This window comes from Lithobates pipiens, unplaced genomic scaffold (assembly GCF_037356315.1).
Source record: "Lithobates pipiens isolate NorthernLeopardFrog02 unplaced genomic scaffold, aLitPip1_a1.2 Scaffold_13, whole genome shotgun sequence".
Taxonomy (NCBI): domain Eukaryota; kingdom Metazoa; phylum Chordata; class Amphibia; order Anura; family Ranidae; genus Lithobates; species Lithobates pipiens.
Genome location: NW_027507718.1, coordinates 369,763,908 through 369,788,812, shown reverse-complemented (window position 1 = coordinate 369,788,812; position 24,905 = coordinate 369,763,908). Strand labels below are relative to the sequence as shown.

The window sequence follows — 24,905 nt, the reverse complement described above, 5'->3', positions numbered from 1 at the left end:
ACAACTTATGTAGCAGGATTTGTTTCATCTCTGTGTATCACCTGAGGCCAGTCACTTCACTGGGTATATGTAAAGGGTTTACAATCGCTTTAAGTGAGGTAGAGAAAAGTCATCTCACCGTCCTGGCTCTTTTGTCTGGTAGAGCTGTGTATATCTATCTAAGGCCTGGAAAGAGCAAAGTAAAAATCTTCTGTCTCAGAAAGTCAAAGTGTATTGTACTGTATGTGTAATGGGAGAAATGCATCCATGTACTGTATAAAGTGCTATATAATATTTTGGAGCTATATAAATCCAGGTAAGATACCTATGCTCTTATTTATTTTTTAACCCCCCATAGCAATGGTGCTCTATCCCGCAATGGCCTTATAAGCAGCTCTAAGGACTGTGACATTACTGCTATCACACACCAGCCGATGATATTGCCTCCACTTTGTACAGTGACACAGAAAATGTTGGTGCTATATCAGTAATAATGTAATGAAACCTTCCAGTAGGAAGCCTTACTAGAGGAAATGATGTACAGCAATGATAACCATGTAAAGCTCCTGACCCACTATAATGGTGTGATTACTGGCCTCTGCACATTAGAAGACAGAGCAGAACTCTGCGGAAAAGGCTTTTGCTCAGAACTGTCAGTCTAGCTGTGTAATTTGCTGACACTGCCATGCTGCCTTGACTTGGATGAAATTCTAACACTGAAAATCCACCAGATAATTTCAGCTGCTGCAAAAGGTGTACATACGGTGCCGACACAAAGCCCGTCCTAAACCCAGATTTTTTTTAAAATGAAGTAACCAATATTAGCACCATGTGTGACAGTCATAGAATGATCATTTATGCTGCCTCTCAGCATCTCATTACATTTAATTACAGCCAATTCATTACATCTCTTGGTGGCCTAAACCTGCCACTGATGCACCCTGTTTACTGCAAACCAACACAATTATTTCTAAGAAACATGTAAACGTTACCTGTCGTGGGCTATGGGGGCTATTAATGCTGCATACCAATTAATTCCCACTTCACAGTGTGCATCTAGATAAATTAAAACCTGCAAAACATTACAAGGGTGAACATTGTATTATTCACTGATTCACAACCATTAAAATACTTACTGGAAATCAGCACCCCTGTGAAATAAACAGAGGGTTATCTAGACTAATCAGGGTGAAGGCAAAGAGCAATTATGATGTTCAAAGAGCATTAAAGTGGAACTAAAAGCAAAACTTTTCTTTTCATTTTGGATAGAGTAAAAGAGGGTTATAACCTCTGGCAGATTGTTTTTTACCACCTGTGTCCCATTGCAGAGATTTCCCTTCACTTCCTGTCCCATAGCCAAACAGGAAGTGAGAGAAAATCCCCACAAATTAAAGTAGTTGTAAAGGCAAAAGGTTTTTCAGCTTAATCAAGGATCTCAAACTGGTGGCCCTCCAGCTATTGCGGAACTACAAGTCCCATCATGCCTCTGCCTGTGGGAGTCATGCTTCCAACCATCAGCCTTATAATGCCTCATGGGACCTGTAGTTCAGCAACAGCTGGAGGGCCATCAGTTTGATACCCCTGATCTTAATGCATTCTATGCATTAAGACAAAAAGCCTTGTGTGCGCAGCAGCCCCCCCAATACTTACCTGAGCCCCATATCTATCCAGCGAGGGACACCCCTCATTGGCTGAGACAGCAGCGTGGCACCATTGGCTCCCGTTGCTGTCAGTGAAACTCAGTCAGCCAATCAGGAGAGAAAGGGGGTGGGGCCACATCACGGCTCCATATCTGAATGGCCCCTATAGCAAGCTGCTTGCTGTGGGGGCACTCAACATGAGGGAGGGGCTAGGAGCTCAAGCGGAGAGAAGAGGGGGATCTTGGCTGCTCCATGCAAATCCACTGCAACAGAGCAGGTAAGTATAATGCCGCGCACACACGACCGGACATTTCCACCGACTAGGTCCGACGGAATGAATCCGTCGGATATTACGATCGTGTATGGGCTCCAGTGGACTTTTTTCCCCCAAAATTGCAACGGACCTAGAAATAAAACATGTTTCAAATCTTTCCGATGGACTCAGTCCGGTCAAAAAATCAGTTCGTCTGTATGCTAGTCTGACGGACGAAAACCGACGCTAGGGCAGCTATTGGCTATGAACTTCCTTATTCTAGTCTGGTCATACGTCATCACGTTCAAATCCGCCAGACTTTGGTGTGCTTGTGTGTGGCCAAGTCCGTTCATTTGGAAAGTCCATTGGAACTCCACCGAAAGTCCGTCAGGAAGACCATCGGACCTAGTCCGTCGAAAAGCCCGGTCGTGTGTACGCGGCATTATGCAGCTCCATAGACACACAGGTCCAGAGTGCGCACACAATGTTTCTCCCTATAGCAAGTGGCTGGCTATGGTTGCCCTAAAAAGAAGAGGAGGAGCCAAGATGGCCACCGGGGACCCCAGAAGAGGAGGAGGAGGAAGAGGAAGATCGGGCCACTCTGTGAAGTACCAATGCACAGAGCAGGTAAGTATAACATGTTTGTTATTTTAATAAAAAAAAAAAAAAAAAAAAACCTGACTTTGGTAGCACTTTAAGGTTTGAACATCCACTATAGACACAGATTTAGCCATTGTGATACATAACTAGTGCCTATTTTGATGTCAAATTTCAAATTTGTTTTAGTCATAGTCTTTTGACTAAAATGCCATTTTAGTTTTAATCGTATTTTAGTCATCCTAACTGTTTTTGTTTTAATCGTATATTAACAATACTCAGAAGGTTACTATAAATATACAACTACAGTTGTGAGCTGCAGAAAATTGGGACTTCACATTTCTGCAGGCTGGGGTGGGTGGTATTCATGTCTCTGCAGGTTTTTACTGCATCCTATATAAAAAATAAAAATAAAAAAAACATACATGCGCCAGTCCCAGCCATTGCAAAAGTGCCGACTTCAACCCCAAGCTCTGAGCGTACTTCCAAAAAAGATATTATGACAGCAGACTAGCTGTATCTCTATTTGCAATTTGATAACGACAGGGAGCTATATATAATTTTTTTTCTTAACAAAAGTAAACCGGGCCTTAAAGGGGTACATGCTCTAACTACCCAGGCAAAGGATATTTACATAATCTAAACAAGCAGGTAATGAGTCTAGGAACTTCAGTATCTAAATCTACATAGGTCAATGAGGACTCATTATATTATAGTGACCCTACCCAAATTCATACTCCTAAAAGAACAGTTTAAATACTTACCTTTCCTGGTGCCTTCACCGTTAAGACCATTCCCTTCTTTGGAAAATTTCCTCCGAAGTCCACAGGGAAACTGACACTTGCCATAAGTGTTGATCTTTTGGTTCTTCTACAACCTTTACTGGTTCCTCCTTCTGACGCACTCATTATTGCTGTATTCTGACGCGAGGGTGGTCAGAGAGAGGAACTACTGTGGACTGTGGGGGGACCCTTTAGACCAGTGGTCATCAACCCTGTCCTCAGGACCCACTAACAGGCCAGGTTTTATGTATTGGGGAGATGCAGACTACAATTCTGCAATCACTGAGCAGCAAATGATATCACCTGTGATGTATTTCAGTTATCTTGCAAACCTGGCCTGTTAGAAGGCCCTGAGGACAGGGTTGATGACCACTGTTTTAGACTACATCCTGGGCAGTGCGGACTCTAGATGATTGCTACTGGAGTGGTGTCTAGTGGTGTGGGAAACAGGAAAGGTAAAAAGTAATTACGCTGTTAATGAAGAGGTATAGGCCTGGAAAAACGTAGATTCCATGATAGGATTGCTTTAAAACAAGCCCTCAATAACTTCTGTAGCTTCAGACACTATGAACAAATTGATCCTGAAAAGTCACAACCGATATACTAGAACTGAAGATCACGAACCTACAAATAAGATTTTTTTCTTTTAAATAAAGCAAGGAGTGGTTGCTCTTTGCTCCAATTTTTAAATATGAGCCCAAGTTTTCAACCACGGTTAGATGTATCATTAGAAATGGAAATAACGAAATCAGACTGTACATAACTCTGATATAATGGGAAACAGAAATAAAGTATAATGTAGCTCTCCTAATTTTGTGATATCTCGATATTTCAAGATCATTGCCACATACAATCAAGCGAAACAATCTACAATCATGAAATATACGAAAAAAAAGGTTCAAATAAATTATTAATCCTTTTTCTTTTTTTTCTAGAAAAGTATAAAAAAAGGTTAAAACAAGATTCAGAGTTTTTTAAATAAATGCACAATAAATAATTGAACTGTTAGCATAATTCCTTGTATGCCTACTGTGCCTCGAAAAATTTATTCATAACCCTTGAAATTTTCCACATTTTGTCATGTTACAACCAAAAACGTAAATGTATTTTATTTGGATTTTATGTGATAGACCAACACAAAGTGGTACATAATTGTGAAGTGGAAGGAAAATGATAAATGGTTTTCAAGATTTTTTACAAATATCTGAAACGTGTGGCGTACATTTGTATTAAGCCCCCTTTACTCCAAAACTAAAATCTAGTGTAACCAATTGCCTTCAGAAGTCACCCAATTAGTACATAGAGTCTTCATGTGTGTAATTTACTCTCAGTATAAATACAACTGTTCTGTGCAAGAAGAAAGCCATGAGAAGTCCGTTTGCAGTTTGCGAGAAGCCATGTGGGGGACACAGCAAACAAGTGGAAGAAGGTGGTCTGGTCAGATGAGACCAAAATTGAACTTTTTGGCCTAAAAGCAAAATGCTGTGTGTGGCAGAAAGCAAACACTACACATCATCCATAACACACCATCCCCACCCTGAAACATGGTGGTAGCAGTATCATGTTTGAGGATGTTTTTCTTCAGCAGGGACAGGTAAGCTGGTCAGAGTTGATGGGAAGATGGATGGAGACAAATACAGGGCAATCTTAGAGGAAAACCTCTTAGCCCTTGTACACACGGTCGGAGATTCCGTCATAGTGTCCGATCGGAGCGTTTTGTCGGATATTCCGCCTGTGTGTGGTATGCATCGGACTGTTTCCATTGGAATATCCGTCGGACCAAATTTTCCAACTTGCCGGAAATATTTTCCAACAAAACGCTCCGATCGGACATACTCCGATCATGTGTAGAGAATTGCGATTGGACAAAGTGCCACGCATGCTCAGATCAAATTCCTACATCAAAGCTATTGGCTACTAGCCTGAACATAGTCCTGTCCTAACGAAATAACGTCATCACGTCGGATTTTTAGACAACTTCGTCCGACTGTGTGTATACAACAGTTTCGGACAAAATCCGACGGATTTAGTTGTCGGAATCTCCGACCATGTGTACAAGGGCTTAGAGTCGGCAAAAGACTTGAGACTGGGGCAGAAGTTCACCCTCCAGCAGGACAACGGTCCTACATACAAATACAACCAGAGCTACAATGGAATGGTTTAGATCAAAGCATATTCATGTGTTAGCCCTTGTACACACCGTCGGACATTCCGACAACAAAATTCGTCCGATTTTGTCCGAAACTGGTGTTGTATACACACGGTTGGCCAAAGTTGTCGGAAAATCCGATCGTTCGTAACGTGATGACATTATTTAGTTACGACGGGACTACGTTCAGGCTAGTAGCCAATAGCTTTGGTCTAGGAATTTGATCTGAGCATTCGTGCCACTTTGTTCGATCGGAATTCTCTACAAACGTTCGGACAAAGTCAGATCGGATCATGTTGTCAGAAAATGTTTATATCCAGCTCTCATGGTTTCATGGTTAGTAAGGTTGAATAAAGACACTAGTCCATCCAGTTCAACCTGAGTGAGTGTCTACCCCTATCCCTGTACATTGTACACTCACATCAGTCCCTACCCTCAAGGAGCCCACAATCCAAGGTCCCCATTCATATACTAGGGCCAATTTTGGACAGAAGCCAATTAACCTACCTGCATGTCTTTGGAGTGTGGGAGGAAACCGGAGTACCTGGAGGAAACCCACGCAGGCACAGGGAGAACATGCAAACTCCAGGCAGGTAGTGTCATGGTTGGGATATGAACCAGCGACCCTTTTTACTGCTAGGTGAGAGTGCTAACCACTACACCATTGTGCCGCCCAAACTTTGTTGGTCGGGCATTCCGACGGAAAAAGTCAGATGAAGCCCACACACGGTCGGATTGTCCGACAACACGGTCCGATCGGACATTTTCCCGTCGGAATGTCCGACCGTGTGTACAAGGGCTAAGAATGGCCCAGTCAAAGTCCAGAACTAAATCAAATTGAGAATCTGTCCGGCAAGACAATTGCTGACAAAATTGTAGTTCACAGACGCTCTCCATCCAATCTGACAGAGCTTGAGCTATTTTGCAAAGAATGGGCAAAAAGTTCACTCTGTAGATGTGCAAAGCTAGTAGACACTGCAGGGAAAGGTGGTTCTACAAAAAGTATCGTCTCAGGGGACCTGAATACAAATGCACGCCATACTTTTCAGATATTTATTTGTAAAAAAAATTGAAAACCATTTATCATTTCCTTCCACTTCACAATTATGTACCACTTTGTGTTGGTCTATCACATAAAATCCCAATAAAATACATTTATGTTTTTGGTTGTAACATGACAAAATGTGGAAAATTTCAAGGGGTATGAAAACTTTTTTAAAGGCAATGTATATATTGCCAGCTAAATAAAGAGTCGTAAGGCCCCTTTCACACATGCGGATGGTATGTCCGTATTTCATGCATCCGTTTGCGGATGAAATACGGGCATACATTCATCCCTATGGGATAGCGGGTGTCTGCGGATGAGCATCCGCAGACACCCGCTATGGTCCGCCTCCGCAATTGTCCGATTCTGCAGATGGAGGAAAATCCTATTTTTCTGTCCGTCTGCAGAGCGGATCGGATGAACACGGGCAGACGGTCCATGCTCATCCGATCCCCATAGAGGAGAGCGGAGAGCTGACAGGGCGGTCCCTGCACAGTGTGCGGAGACCGCCCTGTCCGCCGCCGGCTCAGCGGGGACAACGGAGCGATCCCCGCTGAGCGAGCGGATCATCATGGGGCAGATCATTACTGATCCGCCCCGTGTGAAAGAGGCCTTAGAGAATCCGGCAGGCTGGTTGTACCGGTACATTCAGCCTGCCTATAAACGATTCGAACCGTGTATGGCCGGCCTTAGGCTTTAACAACGGAAGGTCTTTCTCTCTACCATAAAGAAAAGAAAAGTTGCTATAATTATGATTTGTTTGCACTTATTTATGGTTTGCACTTATTTTTCATTTACATTCCATGCTGGTTCTTGTTTCCCTTCATTGTACGTGGAAATAGCATTGAAGTATTGTGATATCATTATTTGAAGAGACGTGCATTCTGCTGCCATGATTTGGTTTCTGTGTAGCAGTTGTAAAACTGAAACTAGAGAATAAGTGTGGATATACGTCTGACTTCGTATAACTGGAATGTTTATTGTACAACATGTAGTTCCCACATCCTCAGATTATGGTAAACATGGTAAAGCACCCCTCTTACCTGTCCTAGTTTAGCTTTGTGGGCACCAATGCTTCTAGCTTGAATTAGACCTTCCCTACGTTCATTTCTAAAGACCTTAACCAGGCCATTCCATTGTTTGATATATTCTTCCAACCTTCCCTTTAAATGATCTGAAAAAAAAAAAAACACACACACACACACGAGCGAACGTCATTACATCACATGTCTGTCTTTTTGCATCATGAAGCACACTATTCTTCTTTGCAGGCAGGACAGCAGGCACAAGTCTGACGGGATAAACAACTGATTGTGTTGCACTGAGTAACGCCATTTGCATTGAGAGCTGATGAAATAATGCATCTGATAGCTTATTTGCAGACGCTATGATAATTTACATAATCCTCAGAGGATGCTTTAATAGCAAGAGACAACTCTATTCATTTCACAAGAGATATGCTAAGTGTGCTTTGACTGAGACAGCCAATGGCTGAATGGTTCCACTTTCCCAAGCTGTGCAGGATTGCAAGGGAAGAATCAGCAGACTGCTTAAGCCCCGTACACGATCAGAAAATCGTATGACAAATATAAATGACAATCGTATTACAAATATAACATTTTGGAGCGATTGTGCGATAATCTGATCGTTAGTACACAGCTTTCAAAAGCAAATCAAGACAGTTCATCCAATATTATTTGATCAGACATGCACAAATTTTTTTTTTCCATATGATGCCAGATTGTACGATTTTAGTTTAACCACTTCAGCCCTGGACCACTTGGCTGGCCAAAGACCAGAGCGTTTTTTGCGATTCGGCACTGCGTTGCTTTAACTGACAATTGCACAGTCGCACGACGTGGCTCCCAAACAAAATTTATGTCCTTTTTTCCCCCCACAAATAGAGCTTTCTTTTGGTGGTATTTGATCACCTCTGCGCTATAAACAAACAACACAATATTTTTTTACTTTTTGCTATAATAAATATCCCCAAAAGATATATAGAGAAAAAAAAAATTCCCCTCAGTTTAGGCCGATACATATTCTTCTACATATTTTTGGTGTAAAAAAAAAAAAAAAAAAAAAAAAAAAAAATTGGAATAAGCGTTTATTGATTGGTTTGCGCAAAACTTATAGCGTCTACATAATAGGGGCCATAGTTTATGGCATTTTTAGTAATAATTTTTTACTAGTAATGGCGGCGATCTGCTATTTTTAATCGTGACGGTGACATTATGGCGGACAGATCGGACACTTTTGGCACTATTTTGGGACCATTCATATTTATACATCTATCAGTGCAATTAAAAATGCACTGATTACTGTGTAAATGTGACTGGCAGTGAAGAGGTTAACCAGTAGGGGCGCTGCAGGGGTTACATATGTCCTAGGAATGTGTTCTAACTGGGGGGGGGGGGGGGCTGCGTGTGTCACGACACTGATCACCGTTCCCGATCACAGGGAGCTGTGATCAGTGTCCTGTCACTAGGAAGAATGGGGAAATGCTTGTTTACATCAGCATTTCCCCGTTCTTCCTTTCCGTGAGACGATTGCAGGTATCCCCACGGACATCGCAATCACACTCACGGTGCCCATGGTGTGCGTGCCCACAATGCCGCATCTTAAATGGCAACATACAGGTACATTAATATGCTTGTACATGCCCTTCTGTCGACGTATATCGGCGTGTCAGCAAGGTGTTAATCAGTGCAGTTGTCATTCTAAAATGCAATACAAATATATTACAACACATAACATCACTTTCAATGTTTTATTCTATCATATGAGAATTTTTGTGACTTTAGGAAACTCTTCAGGTTCGATCTGAGATTAGCATGCAAAAAACCCCCAAAAAACTGGACAATCATTCGTCCAATAATCTCATTGCATGTACCAGGCATTAGTATCAATACCTATCCAGTCCCACCAGGGAAGGCCTGGCTGCCCACACATTACACTACATTCAAGCAATTCCATTAAGGTCTATGACCCCTTTCACATTGTAGGCATTTTTCAGTCGCTTTAGCGCTAAAAATAGCGCCTGTAAAAAGCCTCATGTGCAATTCCAGTGTGAAATCCCTGAGTTCTTTCACACTGGGGTGCTGCGCTGGCAGGATGTCAAAAAAGTCCTGCAAGCAGCTTCTATGAGGCACTTTGGAAGTGGTGCATACACCACTCCTAAAGCGCTCCTGCCCATTGAAATCACAGAGCAGCACCTCGACAGCAGCGCTTTGCAGGCATTTTTAACCCTTTATTTGGCCGCTAGCGGGGATTAAAAGTGCCTCGCTAGTGCACGAAAAAGCGCTGCAAAAATGACAGCAAAGTGCCACTAAAACTAACAAAGGGTGGAATTCCCAATCCACTCAACTTCTCTAACATGAAAGAGGGACTCCTTTAGATCAAAGTATGTAAGCAAAGGACACAACCCAATACTCTAAATCATGTGGATCATAAGGCATTCGTGTGCAAAAAAATGATTTGTAGCTAAAGTGATACTAAAGGTTCAGTTATTTTAAAACAAAAAGAAACAAACATGTTATACTCACCAGTTCTGCGTAACAGTTTTGCACAAAACAACCCCAATCCTCTTCTTCTCGGGTTCCCCACCAGCGCTCCAGGCCCCTCTTCTGCCTAGTGCCCTCAAAGCAAGCAGCTTGCTATAAGGGCAACCATACAGGCTCGCTCCCGAGCCGCTCCTCCATGTTTCTATTCGCACAGAGAGTGCGGCTTGGCCCTGCCCTCTTCTCATTGGCTCACTGACTACGATTGACAGCAGTGGAAGCTAATGGCTACCACTGCTGTCTCAGCCAATGAGGAGGAAGAGACAGGAAGAGCCGAGGCTCTCGTGAACTTTGCTGGATCGAGATGGGACTAAGGTAAATATTGAGGGGGAGGTGCTTTTTCATAACCAGCACCTGAAATTGACAACTGACAATTTAGATGCTGGATGAACTTTTAGTACAATTGAACACCTCTGCAAGTTAAGTAGAACATGTATTTATAAAATGCTATACATCAGATTGTCAAGAGGGCTGGGTGAGGAGGACAGAGGGAGCAAGGGCTTAAGAAGATTGTTTTCTCTAAACAAAAGGGAGAGTTGGAAGTTAAAGTGATTATAAAGTCTTTATTTTTTTCAGTGGCATAGCACAGAGAGGCCTAATCCTCCTTTTCTGGGGTCCCCATGTCGGAGCTGCTGGCCCTCTCCTCTTTTCTGTGTGCCTCCCATAGAAAGCCATTTCCAATGGGGGAGCACGTGTGGGCTTGATCCCAAGCCACGCTGCCTGAGTCCATAGACAAACAAAGGGTGGCTTGGCCACGCCCCCTGCTCCTTTCGTCATAGGATTTGACTAACAGAAAAGGATGCATTAAGGAAAAAAAGTGTTTAGGCTTTAGATCACTTTAAGCATCCATATAAAACAAGGTGAGGTTATTTATAACTATATCTGTTATTTTTAGAAAATAATTGCTTTTAGAAAGTAATTTATGTTAAGCGCAAGCCATTCTTTTGGTAAGATGTTCACAATTTCGTTTCCCATCAGCGGTTATAGTTTAGTCTACCCAAGACCGAAGCAGAGGCTTGTACATAGTTATTAACAAGGTATTGTGGTATTGTGGTAATGTTTCTTTAGCTATGCATTTTATGTCCTTCAGCTGTTCAGCACTCACCTTTGTTACTATAGTCGTCTATCATGACAATCTCAGCTAGGTATTTCCTAGGGGTCCTTTTGATAACACTGTGAACAGTCCTCATGAGCGTAGACCAGCCTTCATTATGGAAGACAATGATCACACTAGATGTCAGGAGGTTTTCATCATAATGCCAGTACTTGCACCTACAAACAACAAATGTACATGATCAGTGAAAGTTAAAGTATAGCTATTTTGTGAAAACATACAATATTTCATATAAACACATTGCTATCACCATCCTTAACTAATTACATTGCTAAAAGAATTAAGGAGCCATGTTATGAAAAAATCAAGTTACTAAACCCAGATCTGCAGTCACTATATCTGGTCTCCCACAGTACACAGAACAATTGTTTTTTAGTAAATATAAACAACTAAATACCGTTTGTCATTAGCAGTATATAACAGACTTTGATGTCTATCTGTGTCTGGGTAAAGCTTGTAGGAGGAGTTTTCATTCTCCTCTGACTGTCCTGAGGCTGCATAACCCCCGACTCTCTGCCTGGACAGTGCCAATTGGCCCTGCGCTGATCACATGCACCCTCCCAGGATAAAAAAAAAGAAGGGGAGGATCAGAGAAGACAGGATCAAACAGCCTTTTTACATAATGCAGAGGATTAACGCCACAGTGAGTATAACAAACATGCTTTACTGCCTATACAGACTGATTTTAGTAACAATTTAAGCAGCACAGTGCTGATGAGCTCTTTTGAATAGACCAGCTTCCTGGCCATCATGTTACTCACTTTGCTCTAGGCCCCATGCACACGGGGTGTTCTCTAACCTCCTAAATACCTTTTTTCTTTTTAGCCCTGTTTTCTACAGAAAAACGCATGACACATGTAAACGCATTTAGGCACATCAAGTGCTTGGGCGTGAATTAATTTAATTGGTCAGAATTCTGGCCAATGAAATTAATTAACATTCAAGCGATTAACACGCCTAGAATGAATGTGCGTTTGGATGCGGTTACACTTGTCAAAAGTTTGTCCTGACAAAACATAGCTGCTCTTGGATGCGCTGGCAATAGGGTTTTTTTCCTACCTCAAAATGCCCCTGCCTCTAAACGCCTATGTACGTGTGAATACATAGGCCAACATGGAGGAACGTTTAGAGGCAGAAAAAAATGCCAGACGCCCCTAAAAGCTGCGGCAAAAACGGTGTGTGTTCAGGAGTCCTTAATGTTCTGAAAAGACAAGTCTTACTCTAAATAACAAACAATTTGATTTTCCAAAAATAAAGAAATCCAGTTTGATTCTAGATGCTTGGCATGCGGATCCAATGGCTACAATACATGAAGCACTGACTTCATATGCAGAGATTTATCAAGCCAAGCCCTGGAGCTGAATGAGAAAAAATCGAATAGGTTCCTCCATCCACGCTAAACAGCCTGGGTGAGAAAATCTCCTATACACTACTGCATCCAGACAACCACCACCCACAGCTGTCTGAATACACAGGGACTGCATCTGATTTGTTGCAGTCCCTATTCCGCCGTACTGGGCTCCATCAGTTTAGCAATGGGGTCCAGGCAGAGTAGTTTCAATGGCTCGCTTCTCCCCTCAAAGAGCGGTTTGCTCCCTCGGTCCCCTGTGTATCCTCTCATTAGTCCCCTGTACACAGCACCTTGGAATTCTCATGTCCTGCCTAATACACTGCAATACAAACAAATGGCCATAGAATCATAGCCCGGGGGCTGGTCACTGCTCACTGATTGCCTGGCTCTACCGCTACGTACCGCTCACTGATAAATTTGTGGAATTGCAGGGGATGGCAGTGAGCGGTACATAGCAGTAGGGTAGAACAGTGAGTGGTATGTAGTGGTAGGACAGTGATAAATTTGTGGAATTGCAGGGGATGGCACTGTCCTGCCACTACATACCACTCACTGTTCTGCCCTACTGCTATGTACTGCTCACTGCCATCCCCTGTAATTCCACACTACAAATTTATCACTGTCCTGCCGTGCCACTACATACCACTCACTGTCCTGCCCTATTGCTACATACTGCTCACTGCCATACCCTGCAATTCCACACTACCCACACTACAAAATGATCACTGCCTTGCCCTACCACTTTACTCTGCCCATTGTTCTGCGCTGCCACTACATACTGCTCACTGACATTCCCTGCATTTCCACACTACCCACACTACAAATTTATCACTGCCCTGCCCTGCCACTACATACCGCTTACTGTCCTGCCCTGCCACTACATACTGCTCACTGTCCTGCCCTGCCACTACATACTGCTCACTGCCATCCCCTGCAATTCCACACTACCCACACTACAAAGTTATCACTGCCTTGCCCTACCACTTTACTCTGCCCATTGTTCTGCCCTGCCACTACATACTGCTCACTGCCATCCCCTGCAATTCCACACTACAAAGTTATCACTGCCTTGCCCTACCACTTTACTCTGCCCATTGTTCTGCCCTGCCACTACATACTGCTCACTGACATTCCCTGCAATTCCACACTACCATGCTTCTACAAATTTCTCACTGCCCTGTCACTTCACTCTGCCCATTGTCCTGCCCTGCCACTACATACCGCTCAGATCCTACCCCGTCATTACATACGGCTCACTGTCCCGCCCTGTCATTACATACCCCTCACTGCCCTACCCTACTGCTACGCACTGCTCACTGCCCTGCCACTACAAATTTTCAACCGCTCTGCCCTACCACTTCACTCTACCCATTGTTCTGCCCTGCCACTACTTACTGCTCAATGCAATGTCACTACATACCGCTCACGGTCCTGCCCTGCCACTACATACTGCTCACTACCCTGCTCGGTCGGGTAGGCTGTGTGGAGCGTCATGAATTAGAATTACGGCCCTGTGTGCATGATAGGCTTAAGGTCTTGAAGCCCTATGGTTTTCAGTGCTGATAGGAGACTGTGTTGGGGACTTATCCCCTCATTCTTAGCACACTTTTTCAGCTGAGCTACCATATAGGAGTATCAGATAGGGTTTCCTCAATGATGCTTCCACTATTAGGCCCCGTTCACATCTTAGCCTAAGCCCTTGTACACACGGTCAGACATTCCGACAACCAAATCCGTCAGATTTTGTCCGAAACTGTTGCATACACACAGTCGGACAAAGTTGTCAGAAAATCCGATCGTACTTAACGTGATGACGTTATTTCGTTAGGACTACGTTCAGGCTAGTAGCCAATAGCTTTGGTCTAGGAATTTGATCTGAGCATGCGTGCCACTTTGTCCGATCGGAATTCTCTACACATGATTTGACAAAGTCCGATCGGATCATGTTGTCAGAAAATTGTATCGCCCAGCTGGAAAACTTGGTCTGTCGGATATTCCGACGGAAACAGTCCGATGGAGCCCACACACTGTCGGATTATCCGACAACACGGTCCTATCGGACATTGTCCATCGGAATGTCCATACATGTGTACAAGGGGTTGGCCCTTGTACACACGGTCGGAGAATCTGTCGGAATGTGTCCTATCGGACCGTGTCGTCAGATAATCCGACTGTGTGTGGTATGCATCGGATTGATTCCGTCCGAATCTCCGTCCGACCCAATTGTCCAACATGTTGGAAATATTTCCCGACCAACTGGGCCGGACGGACCTAATCCGATCATGTGTAGAGCATTTTCATCGGACCAAGTGCCACGCATGCTCAGATCAAATTCCTACATCAAAGCTATTGGCTACTAGCCTGAATGTAGTCCCATCGTAACGAAATTACGTCATCACGTTCTGAAAGATCGGATTTTTCGCCAACTTGGCCCGACCGTGTGTATGCAACAGTTTCGGACACAATCCGTCGGACTAAATCCGACGGGCAAAATCCAACGGATTTGGTTGGCAAAATCTCCGACCGTGTGTACGTGGGCTAAGAGTAAAAGTGCAATATGCTTGCAGTGCCATTATTTATTAACAGAGGTCTTGTCGCAGGTCTTGTCGCATGTTTTCGTGCAACAAAATGTGCGAGTCGCTCAGTGCCATAATGTGATATCTAGCTTCTTTGGCACGTTTTTCGCATGACAGGTAGCCCGCTCAAGTCCATAGGCTGTCGTTCTAAAACTATACACTCAGATGTAAATGCAGCCTTTACAAATTATTAGTATGGTTTTATATGGGCTAAGGACTCTCCTTGAAGTTGAAGTCAGAGATTATCAGTGCAGAGCGACTGTCCTACATAATGAGGCCTAATTGTTTCTACCTGAATAAATCTGAATGATTGTGATCTTGAAAAAATATTCAAATTCTTATCTATTATTCAGAGATCCTTTTAAATATTAACATTGGGTATGCTTGCTGCATTTAATACACGTCACAGTTCTAATATGAGTAGAGTAAAGTAATCTTATATATATAGATTTAATGAGAATATACAGTATCTCATAAAAGTGAGTACACCCCTTACATGCTAGTAAAAGTCAGTGATGGCAACTCCTATATACAGTATCTCACTAAAGTGACATCTCACATTTTTGTAAATATTTTATTATAGCTTCTCATGTGACAACACTGAAGAAATGACACTTTGCTTCAGTGTAAAGTAGTGAGTGTACAGCGTGTATAACAGTAAGTTTGCGGTCTAAACCGCTAGCAAAAAAAGTGAGTACACCCCCAAGTTAAAATGTCCAAATTGAGCCCAAAGTGTCAATAGTTTGTGTGGCCACAATTATTTTCCAGCACTGCCTTAACCCTCTTGGGCATGAAGTTCACCAGAGCTTCACAGGTTGCCACTGGAGTCTTCTTCTACTCCTCCATGACAATATCATGGAGTTGGTGGATGTTAGAGACCTTTCGCTCCTCCATCTTCCGTTTGAGGATCCCCCATAGATGCTCAATAGAGTTTAGGTATGGAGACATGCTTGGCCAGTCCATCAGCTTTACCCTCAGCTTCTTTAGCAAGGCAGTGGTCGTCATGTTGGAATACTGACCTGTGGCCCAGTCTCCGAAGGGAGGGGATCATTCTCTGCTTCAGTATGTCCCAGTACATGTTGGCATTCATGGTTCCCTCAATGAATTGTACCATGTCCACGGTCTGCTTGTTTTCAGCTGTTTGCAAGCTTTCTTGTGCATCATCTTTAAAAGGGGATTCCTTCTGGGATGACAGCCAAGCAGACCAATTTGATGCAGGGTGCGGTGTATGGTCTGAACACTGACAGGCTGACCCCAACCCCCCCCCCCACCCCTTCAACCTCTGCAGCAATGCTGGCAGGACTCACATGTCTATTTCCCAAAGAAAATCTCTGGATATGACGCTGAGCACGTGCACTCAACTTCTTTGGTTGACCATGGAGAGGCCTGTTCTGAGTGGAACCTGTCCTGTTAAACTGCTATATGGTCTTGGCCACCGTGCTGCAGCTCAGTTTCAGGATCTTGCCAATCTTCTTATAGCCTAGGCCATCTTTATGTAGAGCAACGATTCTTTTTTCTGATCCTCAGAGTTCTTTGCTATGAGATGCCATGTTGAACTTCCAGTGACCCGTAGGAGATAACACCAAATTTAACAAATCCCATTCACACCTGAGACCTTGTAACACTAATGAGTCACATGACACCATGGAGGGAAAATAATTGGGTCCAATTTGGACACTTTTGTTGCCAGCGGTTTAGACATTAATGGCTGTGTGTTGAGTTATTTTGAGGGAACAGCAAATTTACACGGGATGTTTCTCAACCTCTCCTGAACGCTGGAACATCACAGCTAGTAATCCACGTTTAAAAGCGCGCGTTTGTCAGCGTTTACAAGCCGCGTTTGCGTCCAGGAGCGTTTAGTAAAGATAACCTCAGGAGACCCTCCCAAATGATTAGAAAGCACTAAAAACAGGTATTTATTAACCATTTCATCCATTCTGTGAGAGAACAGTGTGATTGTAGCTAGCTGTTATTTTTTGGTTGGTTTGTTAATATGGATCCCACAATGAGCATGAGTGAGGAAATGCTCCTGATGTTGCTTTTGCTGAGGCTCCAAAGACGTAGAAAATTGCGTGAGGACCAGAGTTCGTCGGACACATCCTTTAATGGCTCAACGCATGTCCACAGGATACTTTGCTAATATGTATGTTCAGCTGCGTAATTACCCAGAGAAATTGAATTTTACACGCATGTCAATTGCCACCTTTGACGTTCTCTTGGAAAAGGTTAGACCCCGTCTAGTTCGCCAATTCTTAATGGTTGGTGAGTGAAATTCCTATACGACTTCAGCGTCAAGTAATGCAAGTTGTGTAGTGTACAGCATAATTGGCTGATGAGGTATAGCAAGCTGGAATACAGTGATAAATGAGTCTTTGGTGTGTTTTTAGCATTTTCCAGGCTCAAAAGTAAGAAATAAAATGTTTCCCTTTAAAAACACTACTAGAGGAAAATGGGCCCAAATGCGGGTAGCCGTGTTTAGCGTTTGAAATGCCTCTAAACACATCTTCTGAAGGGAGTGGAGATAAAATATTAAACAGACTTTGTCACAATGAGAGTACTGCAGATCCAATGTTACTGAGAGTATGTGTACAAGTAAGATACAATATGTGTAGTGTACTGACAGTCTGCATTCCGATATCTGTCACTTTGTAGGATATGAAACAGGACTTTGAAGTGATTATGTACCATGATATGCAGTCATAAAACTGCAGTTTTGGTTCTACAAAAATGAAAATGCAATGGACATCTTAGCCTGCATTCACACCTGAGCAGAATGTAAGCAGCATGTAGTCCTGGTGTCATGTGTTTAAAAACGCTCCCATTAAAATCTATGGTGCTAGTAAACCCAAAAGCAAACATTTATTATCCACTTAAATCCCGGACCAATTTACAGCCAAAGGACCAGGCCCCTTTTTGCGATTCGCCACTGCGTCGCTTTAACTGACAATTCAGTGGTCGTGCGACGTGGCTCCCAAACAAAATTGACGTCCTTTTTTCTGCACAAATAGAGCTTTCTTTTGGTGGTATTTGATCACCTCTGCGGTTTTTATTTTTTGCACTAAAAGGAAAAATAGAGCGACAATTTTGAAAAAAAATCTATTTTTTTTACTTTTTGCTACAATAAATATCCCCAAAAATATATAAAAAAAAAAAAATTTTTCCCTCAGTTTAGGCTGATACGTATTCTTATACATATTTTTGGTAAAAAAAACAAAAAAAAACGCAATTAGCGATTATTGATTGGTTTGCGCAAAAGTTATAGTGTTTACAAAATAGGAGATAGTTTTATAGCATTTTTATTAATATTTTTTTGACTGCTACATTATGGCGGACACAGCGGACATTTTTAGGACCATTGTCATTTATACAGCAATCAGTGCTATTTAAATGCACTGATTCCTGTGTAAATGACACTGGCAGTGAAGGAGTTAACCACTAGGGGGCGGGGAGGGGATTTGTGTGACATGTGTGTTCTTTTTTTACTGTTGGGGGGCGTGGCTTGGCATGTGACATCACTGATTGTCTTTCCCTATAACAGGGAACAGACTATCGATGACAGCCACACTAGGAAGCAAGGAGAGAGGTTTGTTTACACAGACCTCTCCTTGTTCTTCAGCTCTGACCCGATCGCGGGACACCAGCTGCGATCGGGTCTGTGGGTCCCGCGGCCACGGTCACGAAGCTCAGGACCAGGTCGCGAGAGCGCGACCCATGGCTGGGCACTTAAAGAGCAACGTACCTGTACGTTGATGTGCCCAGCCGCACCATTCTGCCGACGTAAATGTGCAGGAGGCGGTCCTTAAGTGGTTATATTTGCAGCTTACCATTTCCTAGATATAATGGCTATTTTCAGCTGGTTATCTGGCCAGTAAGTCTGTTTTTCAAAAGAACAAGCTCGCTTGTAGATGTAGAAGTTACAGTGATGAGACAAACGATTCAACGCTGACAGTGGTGCTTACAATGATCAGCCTTTATTTATGCAAAAGCTTTATCCCAAAATGAAAAAAACTGCTGTAATTTGCTATAAAGTGTAATTTGGAGTTTAGCTTCAATTTTTTAGTGTACTTAAATCTGCCAATACATCTAACACTCCCATCCCCCCCAGACTGACAATGCTGCTGTCCAAAAGGTGCCTCCTGTGCTCCTTTATCCAAAATGGGGGACCTTGAATACAGGAGATCGTTACTGGCCAGATCACCAGGTGCAAACAGAGGAAAAAAGCCTAAAAAAAATAAAACAAATGCAGCCATCACATCTATGATTGGCAAGGTGAAATATTACTTTCGGAGGGTTAAATACCTCAATTAATGCTTGTATACTTTTTTTGCGCACAGGGCGTAGAGCATAGGGCATTGAGTGTCTGAGCACGCCAGTTTATGAATGTTGAGTGTAGTCAGGTATAGGGAGATTCACCCTCTTTATCTGTCCTGATGTCCATTGTCAGAACAGAAATAGAAAGGGAATCCTCCAATAAGGAAACCTGGGAAATCCCCCTAATGCAACACAGAGAGAGAAGAAAAAAAAAACAGACAGAGGTTGTAACCATTTCCTACCCAAAACAAAATTAAGTAGGTTTGACTTTAGATACAATATATTTGGACTGACAGCTTATGCAGCTAGCTCCTTAGTCCTGCTGTTAGTTGTCTTTCCTTTACAGGAATAGGTCACTCTACAGAAAGCCAGCTAGTAGAAGCGAATTCTCTACTTGTGATATGACACAATATCCTTAAAAAATAATAAATACACATCCACTACCTTATGACCCTGTGATCCAGTTCTCATGAAATCATTTCTTACTATGCATTTCTGCCTCCTTGTCACATTTTCCGTGAGCTCCCAAATCTCTCATTTTCCCTGACTTCTGTGGTCACATACACTGCCCTATGCACACATCCCACGCCGCCCCAGCTGTGCTGTGATTTGCTGTGAATGGCTCCATCGTTCAGGAAAAGGGAACTCTGTGTTGTAAACAACACAGAGCCCTCAACACTGACAGGCAATCTTGCAGTTTTTTTTTATTCCCTGTATAGCAGGAGGGAAAAAAACAGCAAGATTGCTTAGAAAAAGGAGCACATAACACACACAGTAAACATTGTTAGGCACACATTTAACCCCTTGATCGCCCCTAGATGTTAACCCCTTCCCAGCCAGTATTGTTAGTAAAGTGACAGCTTATAACAGGGATATGCAATTAGTGGACCTCCAGCTGTTGCAAAACAACAAGTCCCATCATACCTCTGCCTTTGGGTGTCATACTTATGGCTGTCAAGAGTCTTGCTATGCCTCATGGGACTTGTAGTTCTGCAACAGCTGGAGCTCTGCTAATTGCATATCCCTGGCTTATAGTATTACTACTGATGACTGTATTAATGTCACTACTGATGTCAATGTCAGTTAAGCCTGATACACAATACTAGTTTTTTGGGGTTGAGAGCTCAGGTCGAGCCGCTGTACTAACAATCCGATGTTAGTACAATGATCGCCCCTGCTTAACTATTGTGTTCTGGCAGGAGGTCAGCCCCCCCACCAGAACACTCCCGTCAGTGCTCTCAGCCATCGACTAAGAGCTCGGATCAGGAGCAGGTCAGCAGACAGTTTTTGGCCATGACCCTTTCGACAGAAGACGGTCAAATGTCCGTCTTCTGTGTCAGACCGGTTGCGATACACACAGGCTGATCAATAGAAATTGGCCGATGTTGCCCAACATTCAGCCTGTGTGTACTAGGCTTTAGTGTACCCCCCAGCCAGTGTCAGACTGCCCCACACGCTATCACAGTCCCACTATAAGTTGCTGATCGCCACTATAAGACCACTCTTTCACACTGAGATAGTTTTCAGGCGTTTTAGCGTGAGAAATAGCACCTCTAAACTGCAATGGGTGCTTTCACACCTGGGCGATGCGCTTGGGGGGCGTTTGAAAAAGTCCTGCAAGCAGCATCTTTGGGGCAGTTTGCAATAAATGGTCAGCGCTCCCAAAATGCCCCTGCCCCTTGCAAAGAATAGGCAGGCCTTCAAATGCGACTGAAAAGCGCTTCCGAAGTGCAACACGGGAGTTTTTAACCCCTTTTTTGGGGCCCAAAAAGCAGCGCTTTCAGTGTGAAAGCAGCCTTACTAGTATATAACAAAATAAATAAAAATTCCAGTATCTATACCATATGCTATGCCAAATAATAGACACTTATCGGGATTTTTTTTTTTTTTTTATATACCAAAGATGTAGCAGAAAACATTTGGTCTAAGTTCATCAAGAAATTCGATTACTTTTAACATTTGAATTAGGTTTCATAGCAGGTGGTAAAATTATTATTTTTATTTTTTTCCAAAACCCAGTGGTGATCAAATAGCACCATAAGAAAGCTCTATCGGTGTTAGTAAAAAATAAAAAAAAAATAAAGAATTTTTTTTTTTTTATTTATCTTGCGTACAGTGTTGCATTACCATGCAATTGCCAGTTAAAGTAGCACAGTGTTGAACAGCCAAAAATGCCCTGGTTTTGAATAGGGGGAAATCTTCCGGCGATCAAGTGGTTAAATTGTTAAGATAATGCAGATTTATTCCTTAAACTAGTATGGCAATTTAAGGGCCTCTCTCATCCTCTGGAACTCCCTACCTCAATCTGTCCGACTATCTCCTACTTTGTCTACCTCCAGACGATCCCTGAAACCCTTCTCTGCAGAGAAGCCTATTCTGCCCCCAACCTAACAACTGGACATTTATTTGCTCCATCAGATTGTCCCCCCCCCCCCCAGTTATTACCTTTTGTATCACTTGACCCTCCTTTCTAGATTATAAACTCTAACGAGCAAGGCCTTCCGATTCCTCCTACATTGGATTGTATTGTAACTGTACTGTCTGCCCTCGTGTGCACTGTTGGCGCTATACAAATCCTGTATTATAATATAAGGGGATATGAAGAGAATTACAAATGTTCATTGGTATATAGATCTTTGGATAGAATGGTATTCCACAAGCTCTACATAAACAGTCACCCCCCAACAGAAGCTCCCCCCTTTCCACAATCCTGGGAGAAGGTCATCTAGGACACTATGGCCTAACAACCAAAGCCTGGGCAGTCTGCCCCTTGCCCGGTTACGGCTCTACCCAGGACACTGGAGGGGCACAGAATATATTCAAAAAAATATTCTTCTTGTAGAAACTTGAATATTTTCCCCAGTTTCTGCAACAAACCTCCAAAAAAAAAAAAAGTAAAAAGCAAAAAGCCCCGACAAGCGGTAACATACTCATTGACAAATAAGCAGAGTGTAGAAAACATTTGTCTCAATCATGCATAGACCGTTATAACTGAGAAGAGTGACTCAAAGCATGCTTGCACACTTCACGTCCCCAGACAAAGAGCACAAACATCTGCTCCAAGTTGTATTACTGAGAAGGGAGGAGGGGCGGGCGGAGGAAACCAACAACCCATGCCTTCAAGAGAGACAAGACAGACAGCAACAAATGTTTGATTCCTATAGTAGTCATAAAACCCGACTCTTGTAGAAGAATCGCCTTCTCTCCTCCAGCATCTGCAAGCAATCTAATGAACGTTGTTTCCCTCAATGACTCCTGAGTTGGGCTTTTAGCTGCAAACATGCAAACTGCAGCTTAGTCCATGGAAAGAAACAAGGGCTCATCTCCGGGTTCTTTGTACGGTGGGTGCGCGAGCCATGAAATGCTACTTGGAACTCTTTTCCCAAAAGGGAAGCGGGCTTGGTTTGCATGTGACAAGTTTAGCAACTTTTATACATAACATGTAAACTTGGGGCAGGGTCATCGAAATTTCATCATGAAAGCCACATAAATTATGGGAACTAAGAACACTGTGGTTAAAACCCATTGGGGAACTTACCTTTGTGGCACAAAAATACAAAGAAGTTGATTCAGTCCAGCAAATCCTGCATTTAGGGGCTAGGAATAGGCTAAATTTAAAGGGATTCGTTTTCAGTTTGGAGGATTAAAAGGAGACCCCTTATGAATCTAATAGGAGGATACCTTTGCCAGTGTTCACGTCTGAAAATGATAGTCATCTGTTATTGGAAAACCCCAGGGATTTAATTCTTTGTGTTAGCCCATGTTCACATTGTGACATGTCAAATCACAGCCTATTGCCGGTGTTGTGTCGAATAGTGTCCCCCCGTCGGATACTGTCCACCCTGTACTGCGCTTGCGCAGTACGGAGGACAAGGAGACGCCGAAGATGGACGCCACCTGCGCACTGAGTCCAGGTTCAAGCCCCACCATCCAAGTGGACATAGAGTTTGAATAAAAAATTGCAGAGTGAAGCGAGGCCGTGCCCGAAGTGTGGCGTGAGAAGCGAGCCCGCGAGGGGCCCTGTTACTAAGTGCTACCGTATGTCCACTTGCATGGTGGGGCTTGAACCTGGACTCAGGGCAAAAGGTACTAGCAAGTGCGCAGGCGCCATTAATCTTCGGAGACTTTCGGAGTCTCCTTGTCCTCCGTACTGCGCAAGCGATGCACCTGTGCAGTACGGGGCGGACACTATCCGATGGGGGGACAGTTTTTGGCAGAACACCGGCAATGGCACGATACTGCCTTTGCAATGCTGCACCAATTTTCAAAAGTTGTTCTTGTACTACTTTTGGCAACTTTGGGGGCAATTTCAATAGCTATTTGTGCATAAACTAGCATAGATGTCTTTCAAGTCCGCCCAAACTCGCACCGAAATGTGGGTTTGAAACTCGGTTTGAAACTTGCACAATTTCAAAACCCACCTTGAGTGTGAACGAGGGCTGAAAGAGGTTGTAAACCTCAGACATAAAACATGAACAAAGCATATCCATCTATAGCAGGGGATTCCAGACTTTCCAAGCAAGGGGCCGGTTTACTGTCTTTCAGGCTTTAGGGGGGGGGGGGGGGCAGACTGTGGCCATTGGGAGTAGAAAATGCCCCAACATCAGTGTCCCACCATTGGTTTTAATGGGAGGAATAGTGCCCACATGATGGCGTCAGTAAGAGGAATGAACACAGGTATGTAAGCACTTCCATCTTCTCACATCCCAGTAGGAGGAATGATGTCCCATCACTGGTGGAATAGTGCCCCAAGGGACAGACAAAGGCAGCCGAATGGCCACATTTTGCCTCCGGTCCGCAGTTTGGAGGCTACTGCTCTATAGTGTGTACTTGTCTCATTAAGAGCACTAATGTCCCGTACGCACGAACTGAATTTCCGTCTGAAAAATATTGGATGGTTTTTCCGACAGAATTCCGTTCAAGCTTGGCTTGCATACACATGGTCACACAAAAGTTCAATGCTTCCGAGCATTCGTAGGAATTTTGCACGTCGGAATTGGTACAGACGACTGAAATTTCTGATCTGAACTTTTTCCAACCGAAAAATTGAGAACATGCTTTCAAATCTTTTGCTGGCGGGAATTCGGCCAGCAAGCAAAAGTCTGATGGAGCATACACACGGTCGCATTTTCTGACCAAAAGCTCTCATCAGTCTTTTGCTGGCCGAATTTCAGATTGCGTGTACGGGGCTTAAGTGTTATTTCTGTCTACTGTTTCAATCCTCTGCTATCTGCATGAGTCACTTCTGATCAATTTTACAGACACCAAGAGAGAAATGGTGACAGGGGTGGGACCTCCAGCAGATTGACAGCCTCAGCTCTGTTCCTGTGAGCTGTGTGAAGGTGGGGGGTGTGTCCCTGCCCTCCAATCAGCTCTCCTCACTCACTGGTGTAACTTCAGCTCCCCACCCCTTTATTTCCAGAGCGGAGAGATCCTGTTTAAATTCTGCATTTTGAACTGATGTTGAGAAGAGAAAACTACAGATAAAACAGGTCCAACTTACATAGGAGGATTTGTTTAAACTCCATCACCTAAGTCCAGTCATTTC

At 43.4% G+C, this 24,905-nt stretch overlaps 1 protein-coding gene across 2 annotated transcripts in view; it reads right to left on the bottom strand.

The window, feature by feature from the left end:
* The window catches only part of GALNT7 (polypeptide N-acetylgalactosaminyltransferase 7), a 239,487-nt gene that overhangs the window by 58,816 nt on the left and 155,766 nt on the right, over nucleotides 1-24,905 (bottom strand). For both annotated transcript variants that reach the window (XM_077477211.1, XM_077477210.1), the window contains exons 3-5: nucleotides 11,111-11,277; nucleotides 7,489-7,619; nucleotides 972-1,051 (exon numbers count right to left, since the gene is read on the bottom strand). In XM_077477211.1, coding sequence (XP_077333337.1) covers nucleotides 972-1,051; nucleotides 7,489-7,619; nucleotides 11,111-11,277 — 378 coding nt within the window. The remainder of the gene's footprint in view (nucleotides 1-971; nucleotides 1,052-7,488; nucleotides 7,620-11,110; nucleotides 11,278-24,905) is intronic.